The following is a 25,331-nucleotide window of genomic DNA, read 5'->3' on the forward strand; positions in this document are numbered from 1 at the left end:
TTGTAACCACCCATCAGAGCCCACATATTTCCACACAGCACTGAGATCGCTTCCTACGTAAGAACTTACGTAACAGGGGGCTTCAAAATGTCCCTGGAGAGGTTAGGCCACCACCTGTGCTGGCGACACTGGCATCCCTTGTCAACACCAGTTCAAGTCCCAGCTGCTCCACTTCTGATCCAGCTCCCTGCTAATGCTCCTGGAACCTGGTCCAAGGGCCTGGGCCCCTGTCACCCACAAGGAAAACCCGGAAGGGAGTTCCAAGCTCCTGGCTTCAGCCTGGCCCAGCCCTGGCCATTGTGGCCATTTGGAGAGTGAACCAGCAGATGGAAGATGTCTCTCTCTCTCCCTCTGTAACTCTGCCTTTTAAATAAATAAATAAATGAGCAGTGCAAGGAAAACAGAATTAAAAGATATACTTGTTTTGGTGCAAAACATTTTGAAATCCATGTATGCCTTTTCCAGCAACTTCTTGAAGACCCTGCCTCCCAGAGAATCAAACGTTAAAACAAAGAAAAAAGCGTAGACGGCGTATTAGGAAAGGGCAGGAAAAGAGCCCCAGAAACACAGACGAGGGGTAATTGTTGTCCCAAATGTTGCTGTGCACTTCCTGGCGTCGGAGGCGAACAAAAAGGAGGGACACCGTGTACTACACAGCTCAGATTCCCAGGGAGAGAGAAAGCGCGCAGTCTCTTTACTGGGCTCCAGCTACAAGGAATTTATTAGGTAAGCCCATCGCAGACCAACAACAGCAGCCGCCGAGCCAAGAGACCAAGGAGATGTGCATCTGTTTTTATAATTAGCGCACTGCTGTTTTGCGGGTCTGGTGTGACCCCGAGACACGGCTCAGGAAGGCAGGGGGTTGTCTTGCAGCACAGCCACCCCAGGAGAAGGCACTGTTCAGAGGGAGGCTCACTGAGCAGACAGGGGCGAGGTGGCACTGTGCCAGCCGCCAACCCAAAGGACAGATGCCCAGGGCCACTGGCATTTACCTTTAAGTGGCCAATGACGAACTTGTGGACAATGTGGTTCCAGGTGGACTTCTTGTAGACAGAAAGGTGGCCGTAGTCGTGTTGAAGCCATCCAGCCTGGGCCTAGGACAGAGGGCCACAGGTGCCTTTTCAGCGTCAGCCCACAGGCACCAGGCCTCCGAGTGACAGGCGAGGGTGTCACGCCTCACCTGAGAGGTAGCCAGGACGAAGGCCGTGATGACGGTGGGGATCCAGCCGTTGCCAAAGTAAAAGATGGTGAACCAGGCGACGCTCTCCATGGCGATGATGTGGGCCAGGAGGAGGAGGAAGAAGAGGTGGTTGGTCTGGAACAGGTTCATGTCCTCAGCGGTCTTCTTCAGGGCCCGGAAGTCCTCGGTGATCTGAGACTGTCGAGCAGGAGCACAGGGAGGGAGGGAGTCGGGCCCTGTACATCCCAGAGAAGCTGTGGCCAAGGGAACGGTCCACAAAGAGCCTGGCCACCACACACTGCAACAGCTGCCAACACTGGACACCTGCCACGTGCCTGGCACGGCCCTGGGGACTGCATATTTGTCCACAGGTAGTTAAGTGGCAGAGCAAGGATTCGACTCAACACCTTGCCCTTTGCACACCACTGTTCATAGCATCACCACGCACAGTCAGCAAAGGGTAGAAGCCACCAGAGCGCCCCCAAGAGGTGAAGGGATGAACCAAAGGATAAAACAGTAGACTACTACTCAGCCTTTAGAAGGAGGGGAATTCTGACACACGCCACGACACAGACAGACCATGAAGACACGGTGCTAAGGAACACACACGTTTGTGATCCCGTTTGACACGAGGCTGCTGGAGTGGCCAAAGTCACAGATACAGAGGTGGGGGGAGGAGGGAGCTGGGGGCAGGAGGAACAGAAAGCTGTGGTCTCACAGGCGTGGAACTTTTGGGAGATGATGAGAGAGTTCTGAGATGGACGGTGGTGATGGGGCCGAAGCATCGCAAGTGGACTTAATGACATGGAAAAGGACGCCTATGTATGGTTAAACGGTGAATTTTATGGATGTATATCTGGCCAAGTACAGCTTGCATGTCTGCTACCTACTGCTGTGATGACTTGTTCCAGGGACCCTCTGGGCTCCTGAGGAGGCTGAGACGGAGGAGACACAAACTAGCGCATGATGGAGTCCTTGTCACAGAGCGGGCAGGAGGGGACAAGGGCTCGGCAAGCACTGGGGACGGCAAGCCAAGGAGGCAGAGGCAGAGCCAGAGCCAAGGACAGCTCTGGGGAAAACAAAAGAGAGGGAGGCGGGCACTCGGCCCAGCAGGTGACGGCTCAAGTCCTTGGGTTCCTGCCACCCAGGAGGGAAACCTGGATTGAGTTCCTTACTCTGGGCTTCGATCCCAGTCCCACCCTGGCTGGACATGTGCAGGCCTCTGGGAAGTGAACCAGCAGATGGGAGCCCTCTCTCTCTCTCAAATAAATTTAAAATTTAAAAAAATTAAAGGGCAGCTCTAAGGAAGCAATGGCACCACTGGGCAAAAGGAAGCTGGAGGCAGGGCAGGGCACGAGGGAAAGAAGCTGGACACGAGGAGGCTGGAGGTACCCCGGACACAAGCAGGCGCATTGAAGGGTGGTCCTGGTGGCAGTGGGTGGAGGAAGCCAGACGGGCCCTGGCGAGAGGTGGTGCGGAATCCGAGGCAGAAAGGGGAGAGGCCAGGCCAGGAGGAGGAGCTGCAGCGAGGGCCGGAGACAGTGGGAGGGTGGAGCTGGAGCCAAAGTGAAGGGGGCAGCGAGGGGCAAGCTGGGGTCAGCATGGGCTGGGGAGGACGATCCCCTCGTGCGTCCTGAAGGCCAAGATGGGGGTGTCTTCCCGGGAAGGCCAGGAGTCCAGGCCAGAACCCTGCACCCTGCCTGGCTCCAGCCCCAGGCAGAGCAGCTGACACAAACCACCCAAGGCAAGAGGAAGGGCTCGCTGGGGCCGGGGCCTGGAATGAGAAGCAAGGCGCTGAAGGCGGAATTCCCATGCGGTGAGCAGGGCCCTTAGCTCAGCCCTCAGAGCGAAGCAGGACTCCTCTGGCCAGCCCTGGGGTCACGGGCAGGCCCGGTGCAGCTGTGCACACTGCCAGGGATGAGGCCAGGCCCGGCGGGCTCGGGAGGGGATAGGCCAGGTGCCTGCGGTGCTGCCACGAACGGGGATGGAGCCGGGAAAGGGCGCTGGGGCAGGGCAAGGCTGGGATTTGGGGGGGGGGGGGGGGGCAGAGGTGGGGCGTGGAGCCTCAGCTGACTGCTGCCCTGGGCTCCGCCCTTCACCTGCGGCCAGGCACACACACTACCTCACGGTGTAACAGTGTAATGCAGCAGCCCCAGGGGCCCCCGGGCTGCCATTTTTACATCCTGCTGTCCAGGCAGGTAGCACCTGGCAGGGCGTCTGATTCACAGTGGGTTAAGTTCTCACTTGGGATTCCCGGACCCACACTGAAGTGCTTGGGATCAACTCCCAGCTGCTCATTTCTGGCGCAGCTCCCTGCTAATGTGCCTGGGAGGCAGCAGATGATGGCCCAAGGGCTTGGGTTCCTGCCACCTGGATGGAGATCCTGGCTCTTCCCTTTGGCCTGCCCCAGCTATGGCTGTTGTGGGCATTTGAGGAATGCACCAGTGAGTGCCAAGATTGATCAGTCAGTCAGTCTAACATTGTCTCTCCCTCTGTCAGTCTGCCTTTCAAATAACTTAAAAACACAAAAAAAGCAGCAGCAACATTAGCAGTTAGAAGAGAGGGGACCCCACCAGCTATGACCAAACTCCTGCAGTGCTCCCTGGCCCCCAGGTTACTCCTCCTGGACCGGCTGCCCCAGCCCACACTTTGGTCCAGGGCCCAGGGGCCCCTCTCAGAGACCACCCCTCGGGCCCCCCTACCCAGCTTGCAAGCCCTACTCACGTTCTTGCCGCGGTCCAGGCTAGGCTCCTCTGGGGCCAGCTCGCCGATCAGCAGGGGCTTCAGGAACTTGCCCACAAGGTCCAGGTCGGGGTGGAAGGCCCGGAAGGCATCCTGGGGAGCAGAGGAGCAGGTGGTAAGGCCAAGACCCCGACCTCTGCCCATTCCTCCGGCCCCAGGGAGGGTAGCGCACAGCAGCAAGGAGCCCTGTGTCTCCACACGGACACCAGCAGGGCCTCCGGTGATCCGGCCCCAACGAGCTCTCCAGCCTCACAGCCCAGGACAGGTTCTCCAGCACCCAAATCCACTGGCAGCAGCCAGCCTGGGCCTCTGTGCTAGCGGGCCACGCCAAGCCCACCAAGGGCTTGTGGGTAGACTGAGCAAGCCTCAAGCAGGCGAGCCTTTAGGGAGATGTTCCAGGTGGGCACAGGGCTCAGGGAGGGCTTAAGCCTGGCCTACTGCTGAACCTGCGCCTTGTGCAGTGTGCAAGCTGCACCGCCCACCACCCCACGGCAGCTCCTCGCCCAGTGCCCACAGCTGTCAATGAAAATCAAGGCAGAAGACTATTACAGCACAGAAAATGTGCTGAGAGCAGCATGTTAAACGAAAAGCAAACACAGAACTATGTGAAAAGACTTCCTGAAAGAAGCCTGGGAGGGGCTACACTATTTTTATACGCATGTTAAAAACAGCAGGATGAGGGGCTGGTGTTGTGGTGCAGCAAGTTAAGTTGCTGCCATGACACTGGCATCCCATGTGAGCGCCAGGTTCAAGACCCGGCTGCTCCACGCCTGATCCAGCTCCCTGCTAATGCGCCTGGGAAGCAGCAGCAGATGACCCAAGTGCTTGGGCCCCTGCACCCACATGGGAGACCCAGATGGAGTTTCTGGCTCCTGGCTTCTGCCTGGCCCAACCCTAGTTATTGAGGCCATTTGGAGCATGAACCAGCAGATAGACAATCTCTTTCTGTCTCTCTGTGTAGCTCTGCCTTTCAAATAAATAAACAAATCTTAGAAAAATAAAGTGGGATTATGCCTTATTTTAATTATTTCCAAACTTTCGGTAATGTTTTTACCATGTTATACACTTTCATCATTTTGTCTGATAATAAAGTAAAAATGTGCTTTGTGGTGGCAAAGTTGGAAAATGTACAGCACATCACCCCAGACGGGACACCCTGGCTAATTCTTTAGCAGGTTCCCTTCCAGCTTTTTTTTATACATATTATGGACAGTATATACATGATCTCATAAAACATACAGCACCTCTATCAGACATGAGCTGGCACCAGGTGACCCAGAGGGGCTGCCCTCGGATGTCCCAGGGGTGCAGCCACCATTGTCCCTGCAACAAGCCGTTCATTAAATCTGGACAGTGCTAGGATCGAGGCACAAGTCACAAGCACCGTCAGGAACAATCAGAATAAAACAAAAAACAAGGTAGCAGCGTGTCTTCACTGGGAAGACTCCTGTTTGGGGGAAAAGAACAAGTCACACCGGACGTCCTTGGGGCTGAACGAGAAAACCTGAATGTGGACCAGAGATGAGATCCTGTCGAGGAGACAGAGCTATTGTGATGCAGCCAGAGAACACAGGAGTGGCGGCTGGAGGCCCTGGGGAAGCCGCTGCAGGACCATGCAACCTTCCAGATGAACACGGCCTCTATAGGGGGAGGGAGCGAGACTGTGGCCCGAAAGCACCATCAGTGAAACCTGGTGAGGATACACGCTGTTCGCTGATTTTTCCAGCGTGTCTGCACGTTTGCGGAACTTAAAGATTTTTTTTTTTTAAAGGGCTTTGTGGCTTGGCCAGGTAACTGCCACCTGTGATGCTGGCATCCTGTATCAGAGCGCCGGCTCGAGTCCCAGCTGCTCTGCTTCTGATCCAGCTCCCCACTAAAGTGCCTGGGAAGGCAGCGGAAGATGGCCCAAGGACTTGGGCCCCAACCACCCATTCGGGAGACTCTGATGGAGTTCTAGGCTCCTGCTTCCGCCTGGTCCAGTCCCAGCCCTTATGGCCATTTTGGGGAGTATGCCTTTCCAATACATAAAAATAAATCTTTTTAAAAACATAAACACACGGGGAGATGGGGACTTGCTGACCACACCGAGGGGTAATCACCATCACGCCGAGGATAGCTGCTGGCCTCCTCCCACCTGCATACTGAGTCCCTGGCACCACGTCTTCACCCGGTCTTTGTTCTATCTGGGTCTAGAACAGACTCGCAAAGCAACACCTAGTGCCCTGGAAACTGGACCCAGGATTTCCCAAAGGCCTGTGCCCCCACCCCCTCACCCCCATCCCCGCAGCTGGGTGTGAAGGGACAGCTCAGCAAGAAGACGTTTTCAGAGAAGAGCCACTGCAGGGGCCCAGGGCCACCTCGGTCCCCTTGCAAAGCGAGCAAGGTCGTGGGAAAGGCCCAGCGGAGGCTGCTGAAGTCAGGGCGGGGCTTGAGGCTGAGAAAGTCCCTTCCCAGGCCCTCCACACCTCAGACCAGGGCTTCTGAAGCAAGAACAGGAAGTCCTCCGCAAGGCGGCTTCCTGCAGAGCCATGCAGGGGCCTGAGAACCACGTCTCACTGGGACGCAGAATTCAGCAGCTTGCAAGCACCCTAGCTCGAGCAGCTCGCCCCACCCACAGGGTCCAGGTGCCCCCCCCCCCCCCGTCTCCAACTCCCAGCCAGGAACCTGGAGTAGGTGGCAGAGCCCTCACCAGACCGGCTGCTCCCTACGCCGCGTTTCCACGGGCTGTCAGCAGCCTCACCGCCCTGCAGCCAGCCACGTGCCAGGCAGAGAGCCAGGAGCCACATCTACGGCCCCTCCCTTAAGCCTCCAAGCCCCACTCTGCAGACACGGGAGCGCAAGACGTGAAGTCCTTGCTCCAGGTGGTGGCGCGGGGCTCCAGTCCAGATCCACCTGCCCTGAGACACCTCTCCCCGACACGCTTCCTGCCCTATCAGAACACCCAGTGCTCTGTGGGACGGCCCGCGTCAGTGCCGAGCTGGCAGCTTTCATAGCAGGCCTGGGGTGGCCTGCCCTTGAACGCCCCAGGGACGTGCCTTTGGGGCTCAGCCCCCGCCTCCCCTCAGAGTCCCTGAAATAGCCCTCTCACCGCCCTGGGCATTCTCTGGGACACTATCCTGCCTTATCTTCTTGTGGCAGTCAGCAAGGTCACAACCTGAATGGCAGGCTCACTTTGCAGCCTGTTGCCCCCATTGGAACAGAGGCCACGGTGCGGGGGGGGGGGGGGGCACATATGTCACTCACGCTCGCTGCAGTAGCCCAGCGTCTGCCACTCAGCCCGACAGGCGGGCGCACCAGTGAGCAAGGCAGCCAGCACCCCACAGCTGCACACCCTGGACTCCCATTACACTCTCCCCCGTTTCACACCACCCGGCCTAGGCCAGAATTCTCTACCATCTCCAGCAGCCGCACGTGGGTGGACGGTAGAGACGCCACCTGCTGTGACCACGTAGGCTGGCCACAGAGCCACCGGAGCAGCCTGCGTACATAAACCATGAACCTTTATCAAACCCCGTGAACAGGTGCTATTTTAGAGTCGCGAAAAGAGGTTGGTGAAGCCACTTGCCCACGTCCACACTCCAGGAATTCTGGAGTTTGTATCAACTGCATTCCTCTGGCTTTTGTCACTACAAAGACATACCCAGGACAGGAGGTTTATTTCCGCTCACAGCTCTGGAGGGTCACAACCCAGGACTGGCTGGTCCCATTGGCCAGGCACTGGGTGCAGGCGTTCTTGCTGGCAGAATCCCAAGGTGGCACAGGGCACCATACAGCAGGCAGCAGGCAGCCCAGGTGTCTGTGTCGATGGGCTCTTATGAAATCACCCAGATGTAATCCTGGGGCTCCCCCTTAACAAGCCAACCCAACCCCTCCTCCCGCCTGGGAGTTGATGGCACTTAGGGTCAGCCCCTTCCAGGTGCCGTACACGGGCACCGTACAGACAGAAAGCTCCTAACAGCTGTCTCACGGCAGGAGTGTCTGCTGGTACAAGGTAGGTCGCGGTGCAGGGCAAGCCGGGGCCAACGCAAATGTTGATTTTGGAATGCAAACTGAAACGAGGCTCGATCCTCGGCTGACAGGGACAAGTGCCAAAATCTTTCCAGGAAGAGGACCCAGAGTATGGGAGAAGAGCAAGGGGGGCAAAAAATGGCGAGAGCAGAACTGAACCAGCCCCAGGGCAGGTGCCTTCGGAGCAGGCAGAGCGGTCAGCCATAGCGGGCAGGGTCTGGACACTCAGGCTGCCCAGGGTGTGTCACGCTTTCTGGTTTTGGCCAATTCCTGCTCTGCTGGCCCCCAGCTCTGATGCCACCAGACTCCTGTCCCCGCCCAGCTCCAGGAGGAGCTGACACTGCCATCCCTGCACTGAGTGCCTGGTGCCAGGACGTGTCGCTGACTGTGTCCACGCCCTCTGTGTGGTCTCTAACCCAGCTCGTTCACATCCGGCCATTTGGCCCAGGACTCAGTCAGTGTGGGATGAGCAAACCCAGGGCCTACGGAAGGGTCACTGGGGAACTAGTGATCAAAGAAGGAGAAACAGAGCCAGAACCCAGAATTCTCAGTGGAGGTGGGGAGAGCTCATGAGCGTGAGTCAGGGACACTGACCTCTTTCCCACGGCAGGCAGAGGCCAGCAGGGCAGGAAACCTTGTGCCACGTCCCCTCCATGGGGAGGCTGGTGGGGCGGTGCTCTGTGGCCTAAGAGCGCAGTGGCAAGAGCATTCTCACAGCACAGGGTGCAGGTGCGACCTCCCCTGGGAGCAGGGGCTGCACTGGCAGAGGCCCTTGCGAGACAAACTGCGCATGAGGGAAGGGATGCCTCGGCCATTCTCTTCCCAGAACCACTACCAGAGACTGCTGCCCGTGCGATCCTGCTGCCATCTGGGGGAATGAACCAGCGGATGGGAGATCTCTCTCTCTCTCTCTTTCATTCTGTCTTTCAAATAAATAAATAAATCATTTTCTCAAAAAAAATTTATTATTTGAAAGGTAGAACATCAGAGAGAGAGAGAGAGAGAGATCTTCCATCCTCTGGTTTACTCCCCAAATGGCCGCAATGACCAGGGCTGGGCTAGTCCAAAGCCAGGGGCCAGGAGCTTCTTCCGGGGTTCCCACATGGGTGCAAGGGAACAAGTACTTGGGCCATCTTTTGCGGCTTTCCCAGGCACATTGGTAGGGAGCTGGATGGGAAGTGGAGCAGCCAGGACTTGAACCCTGGCGCCCATATGGGATGCCGGCATTGCTGCCAGCAGCTCTACCCACTGTGCCGGCCCCACAAATAAATTTTTTTTTTTTTTTTGACAGGCAGAGTGGACAGTGAGAGAGAGAGAGACAGAGAAAAAGGTCTTCCTTTGCCGTTGGTTCACCCTCCAATGGCCGCCGCGGCCAGCGCGCTGCGGCCGGCGCACCGCGCTGATCCGATGGCAGAAGCCAGGAGCCAGGTGCTTTTCCTGGTCTCCCATGGGGTGCAAGGCCCAAGCACCTGGGCCATCCTCCACTGCACTCCCTGGCCACTGCAGAGGGCTGGCCTGGAAGAGGGGCAACCGGGACAGAATCCGGCGCCCTGACCGGGATTAGAACCCGGTGTGCCGGCGCTGCTAGGCGGAGGATTAGCCTAGTGAGCTGCGGCGCCGGCTACCTAAATAAATCTTAAACATAAATAAATAAACATCCCAGCCCTCCACTCTGTCTAAAGGAGGACTGCACTCCAGTCTCCTCCCGTTCCCTCGCCCCAAGAAACTCTGGCTGCTTCTAACCTTCCCTTGACTCCAAGAGGGAACAGGGAGATGAGGCAGGCTGGGAGGGGATGGCACCCAGAGGTCAAGTGGCTCGAGCGAGCCGCGGCCTGTGAGAGACGGGAGGGAAGCTCTGGATTCAGGTCACTGTCCGTGAATTATTTATCCTCATGCCCGGCTCCGGCTCCGAGCCACGGAGACACTCAATGAATGTTTGATGAAGTCCCAGAGGGGACAGCTTTGCAGCCGTGGGAACGCCCTGAAACCGAGCAGACAGGTGTGGGGTGCAGTGAGGGCTTTGTGCCCACCAGAGAAGCACGGGAGGACCAGAGGGCAGAGGGGGAACAAGGGAGGGAGGTGAGCGGAGGCCACGGGGATCCTGAGTTTAGGGCCGAGCACTGCCTCTGGAGCTGGCCCTTGAAACCTCAGAGCCCTGAGCTTCCCACGGGGCTGATCAAGGCTGAAACACAGCAGCAGGATCCAAGGTCCTCTGTGGCTCGCCAGACTGAAGTGATTCTTATTACTGACAGGAAGACCAAAGTCTAACTTCTGCAGAATGATACACATGGAAGGGGCAGGGTCCTGGCGTCTGAGGTTTTCTCTGCTTCAGAAACAGGAACTCCTGGACGGAGGTCGCTGCTGCCCCAAGAACAGCCTCTCCTGGCCGCCTCTCGTAGAACTGTACAGCCTCAGGGCTGCGGGGTGCCAGACTTTGGCCGGCCCATGTACACTCCCTCTCCCCAAGCTCTGAGGACGGCGTCCATGCCCCAAGGGATAGAGCCACTAACATAGCAGCCCTCTGGTCCCGTCCTGCAACCTGTTCCCACATCTCTGCTCATTCCAGTCCCCTGCTGCCCAAGGCCTTTTTCCAACCTGCTCCCATAGCCATAAAAAAAAAAAAACCACTCGAAGAGAACCCTGCTGCTCATCCTACCATTAGCCAATGACATCCCCAGTGAGTGCATTTCATGCCCCAAGGGTCTCATTTTTGGAAGGCAGAGGCTCCGAGAACAGGAACTATCTTTATGTCTCCCTACACGAAATAAAGCTAACCTAGATTTTTAAAGATTTTTCTCCTAAATTCCTCTTTGCATAATCTGCATTCTAGCTCTTTTGTAATCGGTAATCCGATAGCACTGTATTGCATTCACCTGGTGCTGTGTAGGGCCTGCTTTGCCGGGGGCGGGGGGGGGGGCCGATAGCAGCTGTATCTTGTAGGCTCGGAGCAGGGGCTCAGCCACACAGCCCCACACAGCCTTCTTTCTTGGGAAATCCCAAGGCTGTCTGTGGCTCACTCTGGCTCCCACCCAAGCTTTCTTATAATAAGGGAACTGACATTCAATGTGCCAGATTTGCAGTCCACGAACGTTAGGCAGAAAGTACCGGGGCAGCATCAGAAACAGAGACTCAAACTCATGAGACAGATGGGGGCATGAAAACGCTCCCACAAGACGGACCCGGGTGCCGATTTTGGAGGAAACTTCCTGTTCAGTTCAGGGAAGCGCTGGGAACTCCCAGGACAAGGATGAAATAAACCTGATGTCTTAAGCTGAAAAGTTCAAGGCACTCGCCATCTTGTTTATTGGGCATCACGGAATAATCAGACCAAATGCATCACCGTATTTGACTTTTCCTTCTCTCCTTTGGGTGAGAGCCTGGACAAGGCAGGAGCTTCTAGGAGCTTCATCTAGGAGATCGCGACCTGGCAAGCACAAGACCCCAACCAGGAGCCACAGGTATTCCACTTGGAAGTCACTTAAGCTCCTTACTGGGTTGTGGAAGGGGCCCAGGGACAGAGCGGGCTTGAAGGCGTGTGACAGGCGTATGTCCACCTAAGCTCTGGTCAGCACCCCAGCACCCAGGGCCGAGCAGTGCCCGCAAGCATGCAACACGGCGGACAGCTGTAGGCCACAGGGGCATCCCATCTTGGATAGGCCCCAGTCCAGCTCCCCAAAACCCCCGGTCCATTCAGCAGCCCAGATCTGGCTTCCTAGGCCTGTCTTACTGAGACGGGAATCCGGGAAGGAGTCAAGAATCGGGCCCTGGAGTTCGCACAGCCTCCCGCCTCTCCCCTACTCCCCTTTCCCAAGTGCGAGCTCACCAGAACTTTCTCTCCACTCCCTTCTCTCCCCTCTTCACCTCTGTTCCCTTCTCTCTCCCTCTTCTCAGCCCAGCTGCGGCCCTCTCCCCCTGCCCCCTGCAAGGTTTCAGACTGGGGACCGCGGAGGGGGGTGGGCTGCACTAGTGCCGGGACGGGACCTCGGGAAAGGCCCCACGGTCCACGGGGCGCAGGATGAGGGAAAGGCGCTGCTGGCCGGCTGTAAAAACAGAAGGCCATTGAGTTGAACGTCCGCAAGTAACCTCCGGTGCCGACGACCTGTTGCCAAGCCAGCCCAGCGCTGCTTAATCCACCGGTCCCGACCTGAGCTTGGCAAACTCAGGCCCGTTCTCTTCCCACCAGCTCCCGACGGTCGGGGTGGGTCCCGCTAATCCTCGGGAGCGTGGGAACCTGAGCTACCCGGCGGTCCCTCGAGGCAGCCATGGCGGACCTTCTGGGATTAGGGTCCTAGCGGGCGCGAGCCCCAGTCCGGGACCAGCTTTCCCTCTCCGCCCGTGGGGCTAGCTGGAGACCGCAGAACGCGCGCTGACTCCCACACATGGCTGCCGTCTCGCTGACTCTTCGCCCTGGGGTGGCCAGGGGTGGCCATCTTTCACGCTGGGGGCGCCCAAGCCCTGGGGTCAGAGCGCCCTCTTTGGGGAGTCTCTGGTTCCGAGCGGAAACAGCGGACGCGTGGGTCCCAGCGCGCGCGCGCGCGCGACAGATCCTGCACGGCTTCTCCACCACTGGGACTTTCCCGCCGCGCTGCCTCCCCGGAGTCCCAAATCCGACCCCGGCCCCAAGGCTGCCCAGCTGACCCAAAGCAGGGTTCCCGGCGGGGGACGGGCGCCGACGGACACTCTCCCCTTTCCCCGCGGACGCCCAACGCTCCATCCAGCGCCCAGGCACCCGGGCTCCTGACTCCGCCCGCAGCACAGAGGGCGGCTGGAGAGCCCCCAGACCCTTACCGTAGCATCTTCTCCCGCGTAGTGCCCGATGACCCGGTGGCCACCCGGGTGCCGGTGGCACCACTTGGTGACGTTGTAGACCTTGCGGTCGACGACGAGCCACTTGTCGGTGCGCAGGTTGTGCTTCTGAATCTCCTCCCAGCTGTAGGTGGGCATGGGCGTCTCGCGCTCGGGGGCCCCCTCGCCCTGGTTTCCCCCCTTCCCCATGTTGCCTGCCCACCCGACGCCCCGTGCACGGCGGCCTCCCCGCACCCGCTGCTCGCTGCCCAGACGGCTTCCTCCTGGCCGCGGTGTGCGGCCCGCGCCCTTCTCGCTTTCGGCTTTTGTCTTCTCCTACTCCTCCTCCCACCGCGCCCCCTCCCCTCGCTCTCGCTCCTCCTCGCCTCGCCTGCGCTCGGGAGTATCCCTGCTCTCCCTCGGCCTTATCCCTGGCTGCCCAGTGCCCCCCAGCGGTCCTCTTCCTCCGCCCCGCCCGCTATGGACTTTTGCCTCCAGCAAGAACTCCCGGGTAGCTCAGGGCCCCGACGCCTCCTCCGCCCGCCCCTCAAGCCCCCCCGGCCCGGGGCTCCGCATCCTCCCGCGTTCCCCGCCGCCTGGGTTTCCACAGTGATCAGCAGAGCGCCTGCACCAATCAGGGCGCGTCGCCCCGCCTGCCATTGGCCCAGGAGGATCTTTCGAAGGCCAGCGGGCTGGAGCGGCGGGTCCGCGGCTCCCCCGCCCGCCGGCGTGGAGTCGAGCCCTGCTGCGAGGCCGGCTACGTGTCCGACCTCCTCCCTCCCCCGCTCCAGCCCCGGGCGCCAGAGGAGATCCCAAAGAAGCGGGGCGGGCGAGCAGGGGCGGCGGCTGGGCTTTGCATGCTCCGGGTCGGGCACGCGCGCGCGCGCGCGCCTGGCGTCCCGGGGGGTTGCACCTGATGCCCGCACAAAGAAGGATCCGCCGGCGCCGGAGCCGGCTTGCGGGCGGGTGGCGCACTCCCGGGCGGGAGTGGTGAGGTGCCGCCCTTTCCCTGCCCTGCTGGAATGGGAACTCCAGTATCTCACATTGTCTGGCGCCCTCCTGCAGCCTTTTTGGCCACAGGCTGTTCCAGGGCTTCTAAACCTCTAATTAGACAATCTTAGAAAAGAATTGCTTGCGGAACCTCTGCTGCGCTTGTGCTGAGCGCCTGGTTAGCGGGGGAAGAGGAGGCGCCTGGGGGTGGGAGGCAGGGTTGCCAGGATGAACCCAACCGTCCTTGCTCTGGACTTGCGACGCTCACAGCAATACATTTGATCTACCGGGGAGAGTTGTTTGTATCCACTCCAGGAAATAGACCTGGGGGGGAAGACAGGCGTAGGGGGCGGGGATTAGGGCGGGGCGAGGCTTCTAGGCACGGGGGCACAGCGGGGCCCCTGCCGCGGGCTGGGTGAAGCTGTGTAAGACAGCCAGTCAGAGTCCGGGGGAAGGGGGCCTGTCTGGATCTGGAAGGCTCATAGGGAATGAGTGGGAAGCAAAGATAACCCAAGGAAGGTGGGGTGCAGAAAGCTCAGGAAGCAGGAGTTCTGGGGTCCCTCCGTGTCCATGGGAGCTACAGGTCCCTGAGTGTGGGCACTCCCTACTCATGCCACTCTCACTACCTCCCTGGGAGGGAGACAGCATCCGTGTTGTCCTGGCTCATGGAGAGCCTGGGGCAAGAGGGGGGAAGCAAACAAGCATGGTTAGCAGGTGGTCCAGCTGGGCCACTTCTGGGCTGCACACTGCCCGGCTCCTAGGGGCCACTGGCAAGGACCGATCTCATGCGGGGGTGCAGGAAGGTCACTGTGGCCAGATGGGATCCCTTGCGTGCCATTGGGACTGTCCCGACCTGCAGAACTTCTTGCATGGTTACTTACACCTGCTGGTGTCAGCCCCAAGCACCCTTACATATTCTCACAAACTTCGGGCACGGAGAGAGCAAGGTCTCTGGCTTTGAGTAGAAACAGGACAAAGGAAGGGGATGAGGAAAGCACCCGGAGAGTTCATTTAGAGTTTTTCACAAGGTGGACAAGTGCACAATGCACAGAGAACCATCATGCAAGTTTTCACAGGGCTGTGGAGCTCAGAGGAGGGAGTGGTGTCTGAAAGGGAGATGCAGGCAGAGGGGGCAGGATGGGGACCCAGCGGGGATGGGACAGGGCCTGAGGTTTCAAGCAGGTGCCAGCATGGCGCTAGCCAGGATAGTTCCCGACAAAAGACAAGACTGACGGAGACCACAGTGAGGCATACTGGGTGAGGCCAGCTGTGGGCAGGGTTCAAATCGGCCAAAGCCTCCGATGCCTCCGGGAAAGACCGGGCTGGCGCACTCTACCCTGGAGGAGAGGTGGGGCACCTTGGAAGGTCATCACGCAGCAGTGTGCTCTGGGCAGACCTGTGACGTGGGCTGCGGGTGGGATGAGACGCAGGGGAAGGTGACCCGGACGCTGCCTTGCCCCTCCTGCCCTCTTCCTGCTCCTCTGTTGACTGGGATGGAGAGATGCGGCTGTGTGCTAAGAAAGCACTCCACAGTATCCAGGCCACCCCAGAGCCACTTGGGCACAGGGGTGACTTCAGACAGGGACAAGGTTCCCATGACTTTCTTTGGCCCCGCAGAATTGCAGAATTCCTCCCCACCACCCCCGAGCAGCACCGATGCCCAAGCTTCCTGGGGAGCCTGCCAGGACACCACTGTGACCAGTGTACTTTATCAGGGACAAAAGAGGCTGGCCTGAGTGGCTTGCAGCCCAGGTTCCCAGCCAGCCAAGTGGGTGAAAGGCTGAGCCGTGTGGGGCGGTGCTCAGAGAGACGAGGCTTGCAGGGATGCGGCCCCGCTACCTGGTCCAGGAAGGCAGGAGGGAGGCTCCCCAGCCTGTCTTCCCCTCGAGGAGCCACGTGTCTGCAGGGAGACTGGTGCACGCTCACAGAGCAAAGAGGCTGCTTCCTCCCAGGGACAGTAAAAGTGAAAGGCGCCCTCCAGGCAGTCAGCAACCCAGAGGCCGCAAGAGGGGTTACACCGAGGACACAGCACCCTGAAGCCAGAGAGTCAGCAGAATCAATGCTCTTCCTGTTTCTTTCCCGTTGGTAAATTTGGCCAAGTCACCTCATCTTTAAGAAAATCTCCCAGCTTGCTTTTTTTCTCAAGATATCACTGCTCTCTTTCATAGGAGTCAGCCCTCTCTGGATCCTAGTCTTTCTTCCTTTTTTTTTTTTTTTAAATTTTAGATTTTATATCTTTATTGAAAGGCAAAAAGACAAAAACAGACAGAGGTCTTCCACCTGCTGTTTCACTCCTCAAATACCTGCAACAACCTTGGGTGGTGGGCCTGGCCGAAGTCAGAAGCTGGGAACTCCATCTGGGTCTCCCACATGCTGGCAGGGGAAACTTCCCAGCATGCATGTTTGGAAAAAAGCTGGAATCAGAAGCAGAGCTGGGACTCGAACCCAGGCACTGGATATGGACCACAGGCCATCCTAAGTGGCATCCTCACGGCTGTGCCGGACAACTGCCCCTGGCCAGCTTTCTGTTCCATTCACTTCTCAGCTCACTATGACCCTCTCCAGTTCTGTTAGAATGACAGCAGTGATGGCCGGCGCTGCAGCTCAATAGGCTAATCCTCCACCTGTGGTGCTGGCACCCCAGGTTCTAGTTCTGGACGGGGCACCGGATTCTGTTCCGGTTGCCCCTCTTCCAGGCCAGCTCTCTGCTGTGGCCAGGGAGTGCAGTGGAGGATGGCCCGAGTGCTTGGGCCCTGCACCCCACGGGAGACCAGGAGAAACTCCTGGCTCCTGCCATCGGATCAGCGCGGTGCACCGGCCGCGGCGGCCATTGGAGGGTGAACCAACGGCAAAGGAAGACCTTTCTCTCTGTCTCTCACTGTCCACTCTGCCTGTCAAAAAAAAAAAAAAAAAAAGAGAGAGAGAGAGAGAGAGAGAATGACAGCAGTGCCTCCATCGGTCTGTCATGGGCCCAAGCGCCCGCCCAACGTCAGATCCAGGGTGAACATTCAGTAGATGCTGGTTCCTCTTGGGACTTCCTTCCTCGTGACAGGGCGTAAGGGAGCTACGACTACTCCGTCTTTGCAGATGAAGACCCAGGAGTTCAGGGAGATAACGCAGCGGTCAACCTGCCAACAGCAGCCCCAGTCCTGGAACACAGCCCCAGGCCCTGAAGGCAGTCCTCTTGGCCTGAGGTCAGCAAGCCTCTTGGGACCCTCCCTGGAAGATTACCAGCAAGTCTGGCGCCTCTTCTCAAACCCCTGAGCAGTGTCTGGTAGGCACCATTGCAAAATGCCTTGTCCCTTGGTGCTCTGATAACACACACCCCAATTCTACTGGTAGAGCACCCCAGTTCTGGACCCCTCCATTTGTTCCTCTTCTTCTTCCTCTTGGCCTTGGCTCAGTCAACCTCTTCTCCTTCAGGGATCACATGTGGGATGCATCTGCACCCCAGAACCTATGTCGCCAGCACCCTCTCTTTCCCAGGGCCCCACCACCAGAGTGCAGGCTCACAACTCGGGTGCAACATAACCTCCCTAAGTTGGGGAGGGGTTCCCACCTCACGTGTTCTGTGGGCCTACCCATGGTGACCCGTCAGTTTCCCTTGCAAATCTGAATTTGTCATCGTCTTTCTGGCCCCGAACCAGCCCATCGTTCCAGCTTCCTCACTAACGGCACTCGATCTCAGAATTCCAGAATGGCCTTTGCTTCTGCTCTTTCGAACCCCAGGGCAGCAGGAGGATCGTAACTGCGTTCAGCAGATCCTGCCTCTAACAGTTTCCACTCTGCCCCCTTGTCCCATTACCTCCGCTACTGCCCTGGCTCAGGTCCCTCCGACAGCCAACCCTGGCACACACCACGTCTGGTGATCACTGTCACTTCCCCTGTCCCCCGACTTTCAGTGGCTCTTCATTGCTTATTGAATCAAGCAGGGAGGGAGGGGATGAGGAAGGGAGACATGTAAATATTAAGAGTGTCCTTGGCCGGTGGCGTGGCTCACTAGGCTAATCCTCCGCCTAGCGGCGCCGGCACACCGAGTTCTAGTCCCGGTCGGGGCACCCGATTCTGTCCCAGTTGCCCCTCTTCCAGGCCAGCTCTCTGCTGTGGCCCAGGAGTGCAGTGGAGGATGGCCCAAGTGTTTGGGCCCTGCACCCGCATGGGAGACCAGGAGAAGCACCTGGCTCCTGCCTTTGGATCAGCGTGGTGCACCGGCCGCAGTGCGCCAGCCGTGGCGGCCATTGGAGGGTGAACCAACGGCAAAGGAAGACCTTTCTCTCTTTCTCTCTCTCTCACTGTCCACTCTGCCTGTCAAAAAAAAAAAAAAAAAGAGAGAGAGAGAGAGAGACTAAAAGAAACAGGATGTCCTCCAAGGATTCTGGAGCGAGGGCTTCCCATGCAAAATTGTGGTAGGAAAACCCCAGGGGGTCTGATTGCGAAGCCAGCATGGCCGAGAAGACGGCTGTCTCACTCTAAAAGGGCGCTTCGCGTTAGTCTGAAGATGAAATGATGACTAATAAAGAAATCATAAAGGGTGAGTTGAGAAGTCAGGCTTGCTCACCAACCTAGAAGACCTAAATCAGAGCAGCCTCCTGGAGCCCTGGAGAGCAGCAGCAGCTCCCACACCCGTATCTTAAAGGCTCGTTTTGTCCATGACACAAACCTAAGCATGCATGAACAGGACCCCGGGGACTCCAGGCTGGGAGGTGTGCGGCCAACCTGTGATCCTCACGTTAGACAGAATCGTCACACACTTTTACGACATGTCCCTATCAGGGAAGGACACGGGCGTGAGAGACTGTGGCCCAGACCCCCTGGACCAGATACCGGAAGACCAAGCTCTGGCTCCTATTGGTTGTATGACTTTATTCCTCTGAGCCTCAGTCTGCCCATTTGCAAAATGGAGGTGATACCTACCTCACCAGGTTGTGAATTCAGACAATTACACTAACAGCTAAAAGCACCTGACTTATCTACCTACCCAACAGAAGGGCTGACTGTCTTTGCTGCCGTCACTGTTATTGTACCTGTAGAGACACGGCTTTGGCACTGCTGCTGCTGTTTGCTTTTTGGTTATCATGATATCTTTGGGCAGAAATAGAGAGAGACAGAAAGACCTTCCATTGGCTATTTCACTCCCCAAATGCCTTCAACAGCTGGGCATGGGCCAGGCCAAAGTCAGGAGCCTAGAACTCCATTCAGGTTTCTCGTGGGGTGGCAGGGACCTAAATACTTGAGTTGTCATTTGCTGCCTCCCAGGATGCGCACTAGAAGGAAGCTGGATAGGGAGCAGGGTAGCCAGGACTCGAGCCGATCACTCCCATGCAAAGCAGTGACTGAATCGTTGCACCCAACATCTGCCCCGGCCCTCGCTCTTAGTATTGAACATTGCTTGAACATTTCCTGTGCACTATGCACAGTGTCAAATGCTTTCAGCCCATTGTCTATTGTCCTGCTAACAATCCTGCGAGACAGGATTCCTAATTCTCATTTCACCAGTGACGACACTAAGGCTCAGAGAAGTTAAATAGCTTGCCCAAGGTCCCAAACACAGAATTGGTCTGACCTGTAGCCCACACCCTTTCCACCAAACTGCACTGCCTTGTTGACTGCAGCGGCTACGTGGTAAATGGCTAAACCTAAAACCACTCATTCATTCGTGTAACAGCTATTTATTGAGTACCAACTAATACCAAACACACAATAAACAAGAGTCAGCCAGGCAGCCCTCTACCAAGGTGAGGAGCTGCACTGGAGGCCTTGGGTTCCATGTTCAAGTTTACTAAATTCAAATGCATTTGCACGTTTCATAATGTGGTGCTTTTTAGAACCAGAAGGGTCTCATTTTCCCCACAAGATGGCTAAGGCCCAGAGAGGATGAGGAACTTGGCCAAGGCCACATAGCAGATGAGCGGCAGAGCAAGACTATGCACTCTGACTCAACGTTTCTGGATCAAAGGTCACTATTTTATCAACACGGCCCAGACAAACACAGATGGCAAGACCAGATCCACCACCACAAACAAACACACGTGTTTGAGGGGGCGCTGAGGGTGCAGGGTCCTGGTGGTTCTCTGGCCCTCACCCCTGGCCCACGGCAACCCCCTCTCTCTCCTCTGACTGTCTGCAGAGAGACCTAGGGGTTGGAGGCTCTGATTAGCTCTCAGGGTGGGGACTTCCAGCACCCCCGCAGCGAGACTCCAGCCTCCTCCACGGCTCAGCCTTTGGTTCCCTACACAGCTGACTCTCACTGCTGGCACCTGAATGTGGTAGGGGCTCATGGAGGGGACATCCCATCTCATCCCAGTCCACAGCTGGGGAAATCAAAGCTCGGGGACATGAGGTGATTGCCATAATTGGGATTTGACTTTCACATTGGATTCGCAAGTGCAGCCTCTTTCCAAAACCACATGACTTCAGGCAGCTCAGAATGAGAGCCCTTTTCATACTAGTTTCCCATTTGTGAAAAAGAGATTCGACGGGCTCGGTGCCATGGTGTAGCGGGTAAAACTGCTACCTGCAGTGCCGGCATCCCATATGGGCACCCATTTGAGTCCCGGCTGCTCCACTTCCGATCCAGCTCTCTGCTGTGGCCTGGGAAAGCAGTGGAAGATGGCCCAAGTGCTTGGCCCCTGCACCCACATGGGAGCCAAGTCAGGAGCCATGGAAGAAGCTCCTGGCTCCTGACTTCAGGTTGGTGCAGCTCCAGCCGTTGCAGCCATCTGGGGAGTAATCCAGTGGATGGAAGACCTCTCTCTCTCTCTTTTTATTTTTTTATTATTTTTATTTTTTATTTTTTTGACAGGTAGAGTGGACAGTGAGAGAGAGAGAGACAGAGAGAAAGGTCTTCCTTTGCCATTGGTTCACCCTCCAATGGCTGCCGCGGCCAGTGCGCTGCGGCCGGCGCACTGTGCTGATCTGATGGCAGGAGCCAGGTACTTACCCTCGTCTCCCATGGGGCCCAAGCACTTGGGCCATCCTCCACTGCACTCCCAGGCCACAGCAGTGAGCTGGCCTGGAAGAGGGGCAACCGGGACAGAATCCAGCGCCCCGACTGGGACTAGAACCTGGTGTGCTGGCGCCGCAAGGCGGAGGATTAGCCTAGTGAGCCGCGGCGCCGGCCTCTCTCTCTTTCTGTTTCTCTCTCTCTTTGCCTCTACTTCTCTCTCTGTGTAACTCTGACTTTCAAATAAATAAATAAATCTTGAAAAAATAAGAAAGAGATACTTACCTGTGTCATTTGCCTCAAAGGGCTGTAGTGCCAATCATTCAATATCAGGGGGAGAAAAAGGCTTTGCAAACTCTTCCAGACGCCGGTTACATTACACGTACACACGTAGACACAGATGGGACCTCTGCACAGGGTTAGCGTGTTGGGGCTGGAGTCAGAGTCGCCTCTGATCTAATCTTCCGATTTGACCAGACGTGAAACTGGTCCCAGAGGCAGGCCTTGGGGTTGGGTTTTCTGGTTCCTATTCCTCGGCTCTTTTCCCAAGGGGCCTTGCAGAGTCAGCAGGGCTGGGCAGAAATATTGCTGCTACACTGCTGTGGCTCCCCTGCCACCCACACTGTAGGGTGGGACAGCTGTCCTCTGAGTCCAGGCGGTGTGGGGCCAACTTCAGAGGCTCAGGATGGGCAGAGGAAGCAGCACCCAGGAAAGGGAGCCTCGGGCAGCCCCAGGAGCAGAGCTGAAGCCGAAAGGAGTGTGACCATAGCCATGGCCGGGGAGGGAGGGGACAGAAGCCCACAGGGTACCTGGCCCGAGGTACAGGCCTCGACAGGACCGCCAAGGCCGTGGGAGCATTACAAATTGGGGTGGGAGGCAGCCTGGTGATTATCTGATCTTACCCTTCAGGCAGGTAAACTTGAGGCCCAGGAGTTATGAAATCTGAGAGCTCTCCTGTTTCTAAGAATACCCCGGTTTAGGCAGCTGGATCGACCCTTTTACTGCAAAGACACAAGCCTGCTGGACACAAAACCTAAAGTTTCAGTAAAATGTAGCAATCTCCAATTTCCTCAGCCATGCAAAGACTTGTCAAGACCTCGGATGACCTACTCCTGTGCAGACAGAGCCGCATCTCTCGCCTTCCAGTCTGGTTTGCTCACAGGTGGGACATCGTCCTGTCTGGGCACCACCTTTGGATGCCCTAGGCCATGTGCAGCTGGGGGCCAAGTGGAGCAAAGGACAATGGACAACACGGGTGCAATATTTTTTTTTTTAAGCTTTTTTTTTTTTTTTTTTTTTTTGACAGGCAGAGTGGACAGTGAGAGAGAGAGACAGAGAGAAAGGTCTTCCTTTTGCCGTTGGTTCACCCTCCAATGGCCGCCGCGGCCGGCGCGCTGCGGCCGGCGCACCCTGCCGATCCGATGGCAGGAGCCAGGAGCCAGGTGCTTTTCCTGGTCTCCCATGGGGTGCAGGGCCCAAGCACCTGGGCCATCCTCCACTGCACTCCCTGGCCACAGCAGAGAGCTGGCCTGGAAGAGGGGCAACCGGGACAGAATCCGGTGCCGCGACCGGGACTAGAACCCGGTGTGCCGGCGCCGCAAGGCGGAGGATTAGCCTAGTGAGCCGCGGCGCCGGCCCACGGGTGCAATATTAAGAATGACATCAAGTGGGTAGAATAGGCCCAAGTTCAATACCTTCACTTTGCCTTTCTTGGCTTTAACCTTTCTTTGGCTTTGAGTAGATCGAAGTTCCCTTCTCACCTGTGATTCTGCTTGGGCCAAGGGTGATAGCGAGCTTCAAGGTCAAGGTGCCACTTCCCTGCGAGAAGCGGTCAGAGTGCACGGAGCCGGCCCATCCCTTGCGCTATGCTGGGAGGAATTGCCTGGCGGGCATGAGTCATCCGGATGTCCTGTCTGGACTGGTACTGGTAGACTGGCGAATGCGACGGCCTCCCTGCCTGTAGCAGAGTCTTCCTCCGAGTGAAAGTGGCTTCTGGCCCTGCCTCTCGGTCCCAGGCCCTGACACTTGGCGTGGGTGCAGGGAGAGACTTCCTCACCCAACGTTGTCCTTGTTCTCAGCTCCCAATTCAAACCTGCACCCTTCCTTCCCCTCCTCCAAGAGAGCCCACAGCTCTACCGAGTGGATTTCTTCTCCCCATGCCCGAATGCTACCCCAGGCCGGCCATCTCACCTTCCTGGTTTGGTGCCCACTTCACTTCCTGGCTCTTTTCACTCCTTCATGTCCTACCCTCCAGCCATGTGGACCTGCACAGGTGCTGCAACCACGGCCATGGCCTTGACCTCCCAGTGTCTTAGTTTCCGGAGGCATTCTCCTGGCCAGAGTGCCTTCCCGCAGCTTGTGTGCCAGCGACTCCTACTCAACCTTGAGAATTAGCTGGTGAGCCGCCGCCACTAAGGCAAAATCAGGAGTCCCTTCCTCATCCACGGCCAGACTGCTCTGAGTGTCCCCAGTCTCGTCGGCTCTTGGGAGCTGAGCAGGGCCAGGCCTGGTTAGTACGCAGACAGACGTCCTCTCCCCTGGCTCCCAAAGCACTCCTACAAACAGCATCAAAGCGGTTTCTCCAGTGGCCTCCACCACCCAAACTGTGCGTTCCCTTTGGGAAGAGGTCAGGTCTGACTCAGCATTCAGTCCTCGGTGTGGGGCACACGCTCACCAAACACTTGTGGAGTTCAGCTCCACCGAGAGCTCTGGGAGGGAAGTGGTCTCCCAGCAGGGCAGGGGGATGTCCTGCCTGGGGACCCTGCCTCAATTGCTTGCTGCATGGCCACATGTGCTGCTTCACACAGGCCACTGCATTCATTCATTCATGCAGTATGTAGGGGACACCAGGGTAGCCTTGTGGTCAGCTTAGCTAACCCAAGCTACATTCTCCAGATTGCCAATGGCAGGGCTGGTGCCGTGGCTCACGTGGTTGATCCTCCGCCTGTGGCGCTGGCATCCCATATGGGCACCGGGTTCTAGTCCCGGTTGCTCCTCTTTCAGTCCAGCTCTCTGCTGTGCCCCGAGAAAGCAGTGTAGGATGGTCCAAGTGCTTGGGCCCCTGCACCCGCATGGGAGATCAGCAAGAAGCACCTGGCTGCTGGCTTCGGATCGGCGTAGCTCCAGCCGTTGTGGCCATCTGGGGGGTGAATCATCGGATGGAAGACCTTTCTCTCTTTCTCTCTCTTTCTCACTGTCTGGAACTCTACCTGTCAAATAAATAAATAAATAATCTTAAAAAAAAAACACCAGAATGCCAATGTCCCATAGGGTCCTGGGTTAGAGCTGGCCACCAGAGAAATAAGTGCAAGGTTTGGAAGGCAGGAGTGAGCCAAGGCCACTGTCATGCTTTCGGGTTGCATAGGGCAGTGGGAGGTCACCTCACACACTTGCCACTGCGTGACTGACTCACCTGATTGGCTGGGGGCAGTCACCGGATCCGCAGCTTCTCCCGCTCCTGAACGAGGAGTGTGGGATTCTGAAAGGAGGGGTCCACTTTGTCCCTGGAGTCACCCCCATTGGCTGAGATCACAGGCAGCAAGAGACAGGTGCGCGATTCCAGGTCCTCCTGTCTTCCCCACCCCCTGTCCGTCTTCCCTCCCTGCACCCGCCCTCCTGACCTAAGGCCTCACAGAGAAACAAACACCCACTTCCAGACAACTCCACAGCCCCAGCGGGGCGGGAGCTCTGAGCCCTGGGTTAAGCCCCTTTCTCTCTCTCCAGGGTCTCAGAGGTTCTGCCTCCCCGGTGGCGCCCTGCTGGGTCCTGTGACTGGCCAGCTCATGGGCACTGCAGATGGGGAAGTGAGTAAGACACGGCCCACCAGGGTCGCAGAGCCCAGTCTGCCTGACATGGGGAAGGGCCAGTAGACGAAGGCGCAGACTTGCAGCTGCTCTGTCAAAGGCACGATCAGGCCAATCCTCCAGGGAAGGGCACACAGAACCACTCTCCGCACAGCCCCGGACCAGGGCACCAACCCTCCCAGGACAGGGCTTGGGGGGCCCGTGGGCCCGGCCTCCATGACCTCACAGCTGTGTCTGCCTTGGCTGAAAGAGAGACCTTTGGGCTCTGACCACCAGTTAGTTTAGCCAAACAACCGCATGTTATTTTTCTTCCTGTTAATCCTCAGGTCAAAGACCTTCCCTGGTCTGCGCAGGACGTGGAAGGTATGCAATCTCTCCCTCCCTCTCTCTCTCCTCTGTCTCTTTAAGATTAATTTATTTATTTGAGATGCAGAGTTACAGACAGAGAGCGGGAGAGACAGAGAGAAAGGTCTTCCATCAGCTGGTTCACTCCCCAAATGGCCACAGCGGCTGGAACTGGGCCCATCCAAAGCCAGGAGCCAGGAGCTTCTTTTGGGTCACCCACCTGGGTACAGAAGCCCAAGCACTTAGGCCATTTTCCACTGCTTTCCCAGGCCATTAGCTGGAAGCTGGATTGGAAGTGAAGCAGCCAAGACTCAAACCAGTGCACATACGGGATACCAGTGCCGCAGGCAGAGGCTTGACCTACCACGGCCCCATGCAGCCTCTCTAAACCATGCTTTGTAAGTTGTCAACGTTGACGGAATGAAGGATTTTTTTTTCTTTCAAAACTTCCCATCTGTCACAGACTGACACTTTCATAAAATACTATAAAAGTGAATCATTAGAAAGAAAAGTGAAATGTAAAAAAGACACTCTC

At 57.3% G+C, this 25,331-nt stretch overlaps 1 protein-coding gene across 1 annotated transcript in view; it reads right to left on the reverse strand.

The window, feature by feature from the left end:
• Nucleotides 1-12,925, reverse strand: part of FADS2 (fatty acid desaturase 2) — a 33,160-nt gene extending 20,235 nt beyond the window's left edge. The window contains 4 exon segments of the mRNA NM_001329067.1: nt 993-1,094; nt 1,181-1,378; nt 3,905-4,015; nt 12,719-12,925. Coding sequence (NP_001315996.1) covers nt 993-1,094; nt 1,181-1,378; nt 3,905-4,015; nt 12,719-12,925 — 618 coding nt within the window.
• Nucleotides 12,926-25,331: the final 12,406 nt, after the last annotated feature.

Source organism: Oryctolagus cuniculus, chromosome 1, assembly GCF_964237555.1.
Source record: "Oryctolagus cuniculus chromosome 1, mOryCun1.1, whole genome shotgun sequence".
Lineage (NCBI taxonomy): Eukaryota > Metazoa > Chordata > Mammalia > Lagomorpha > Leporidae > Oryctolagus > Oryctolagus cuniculus.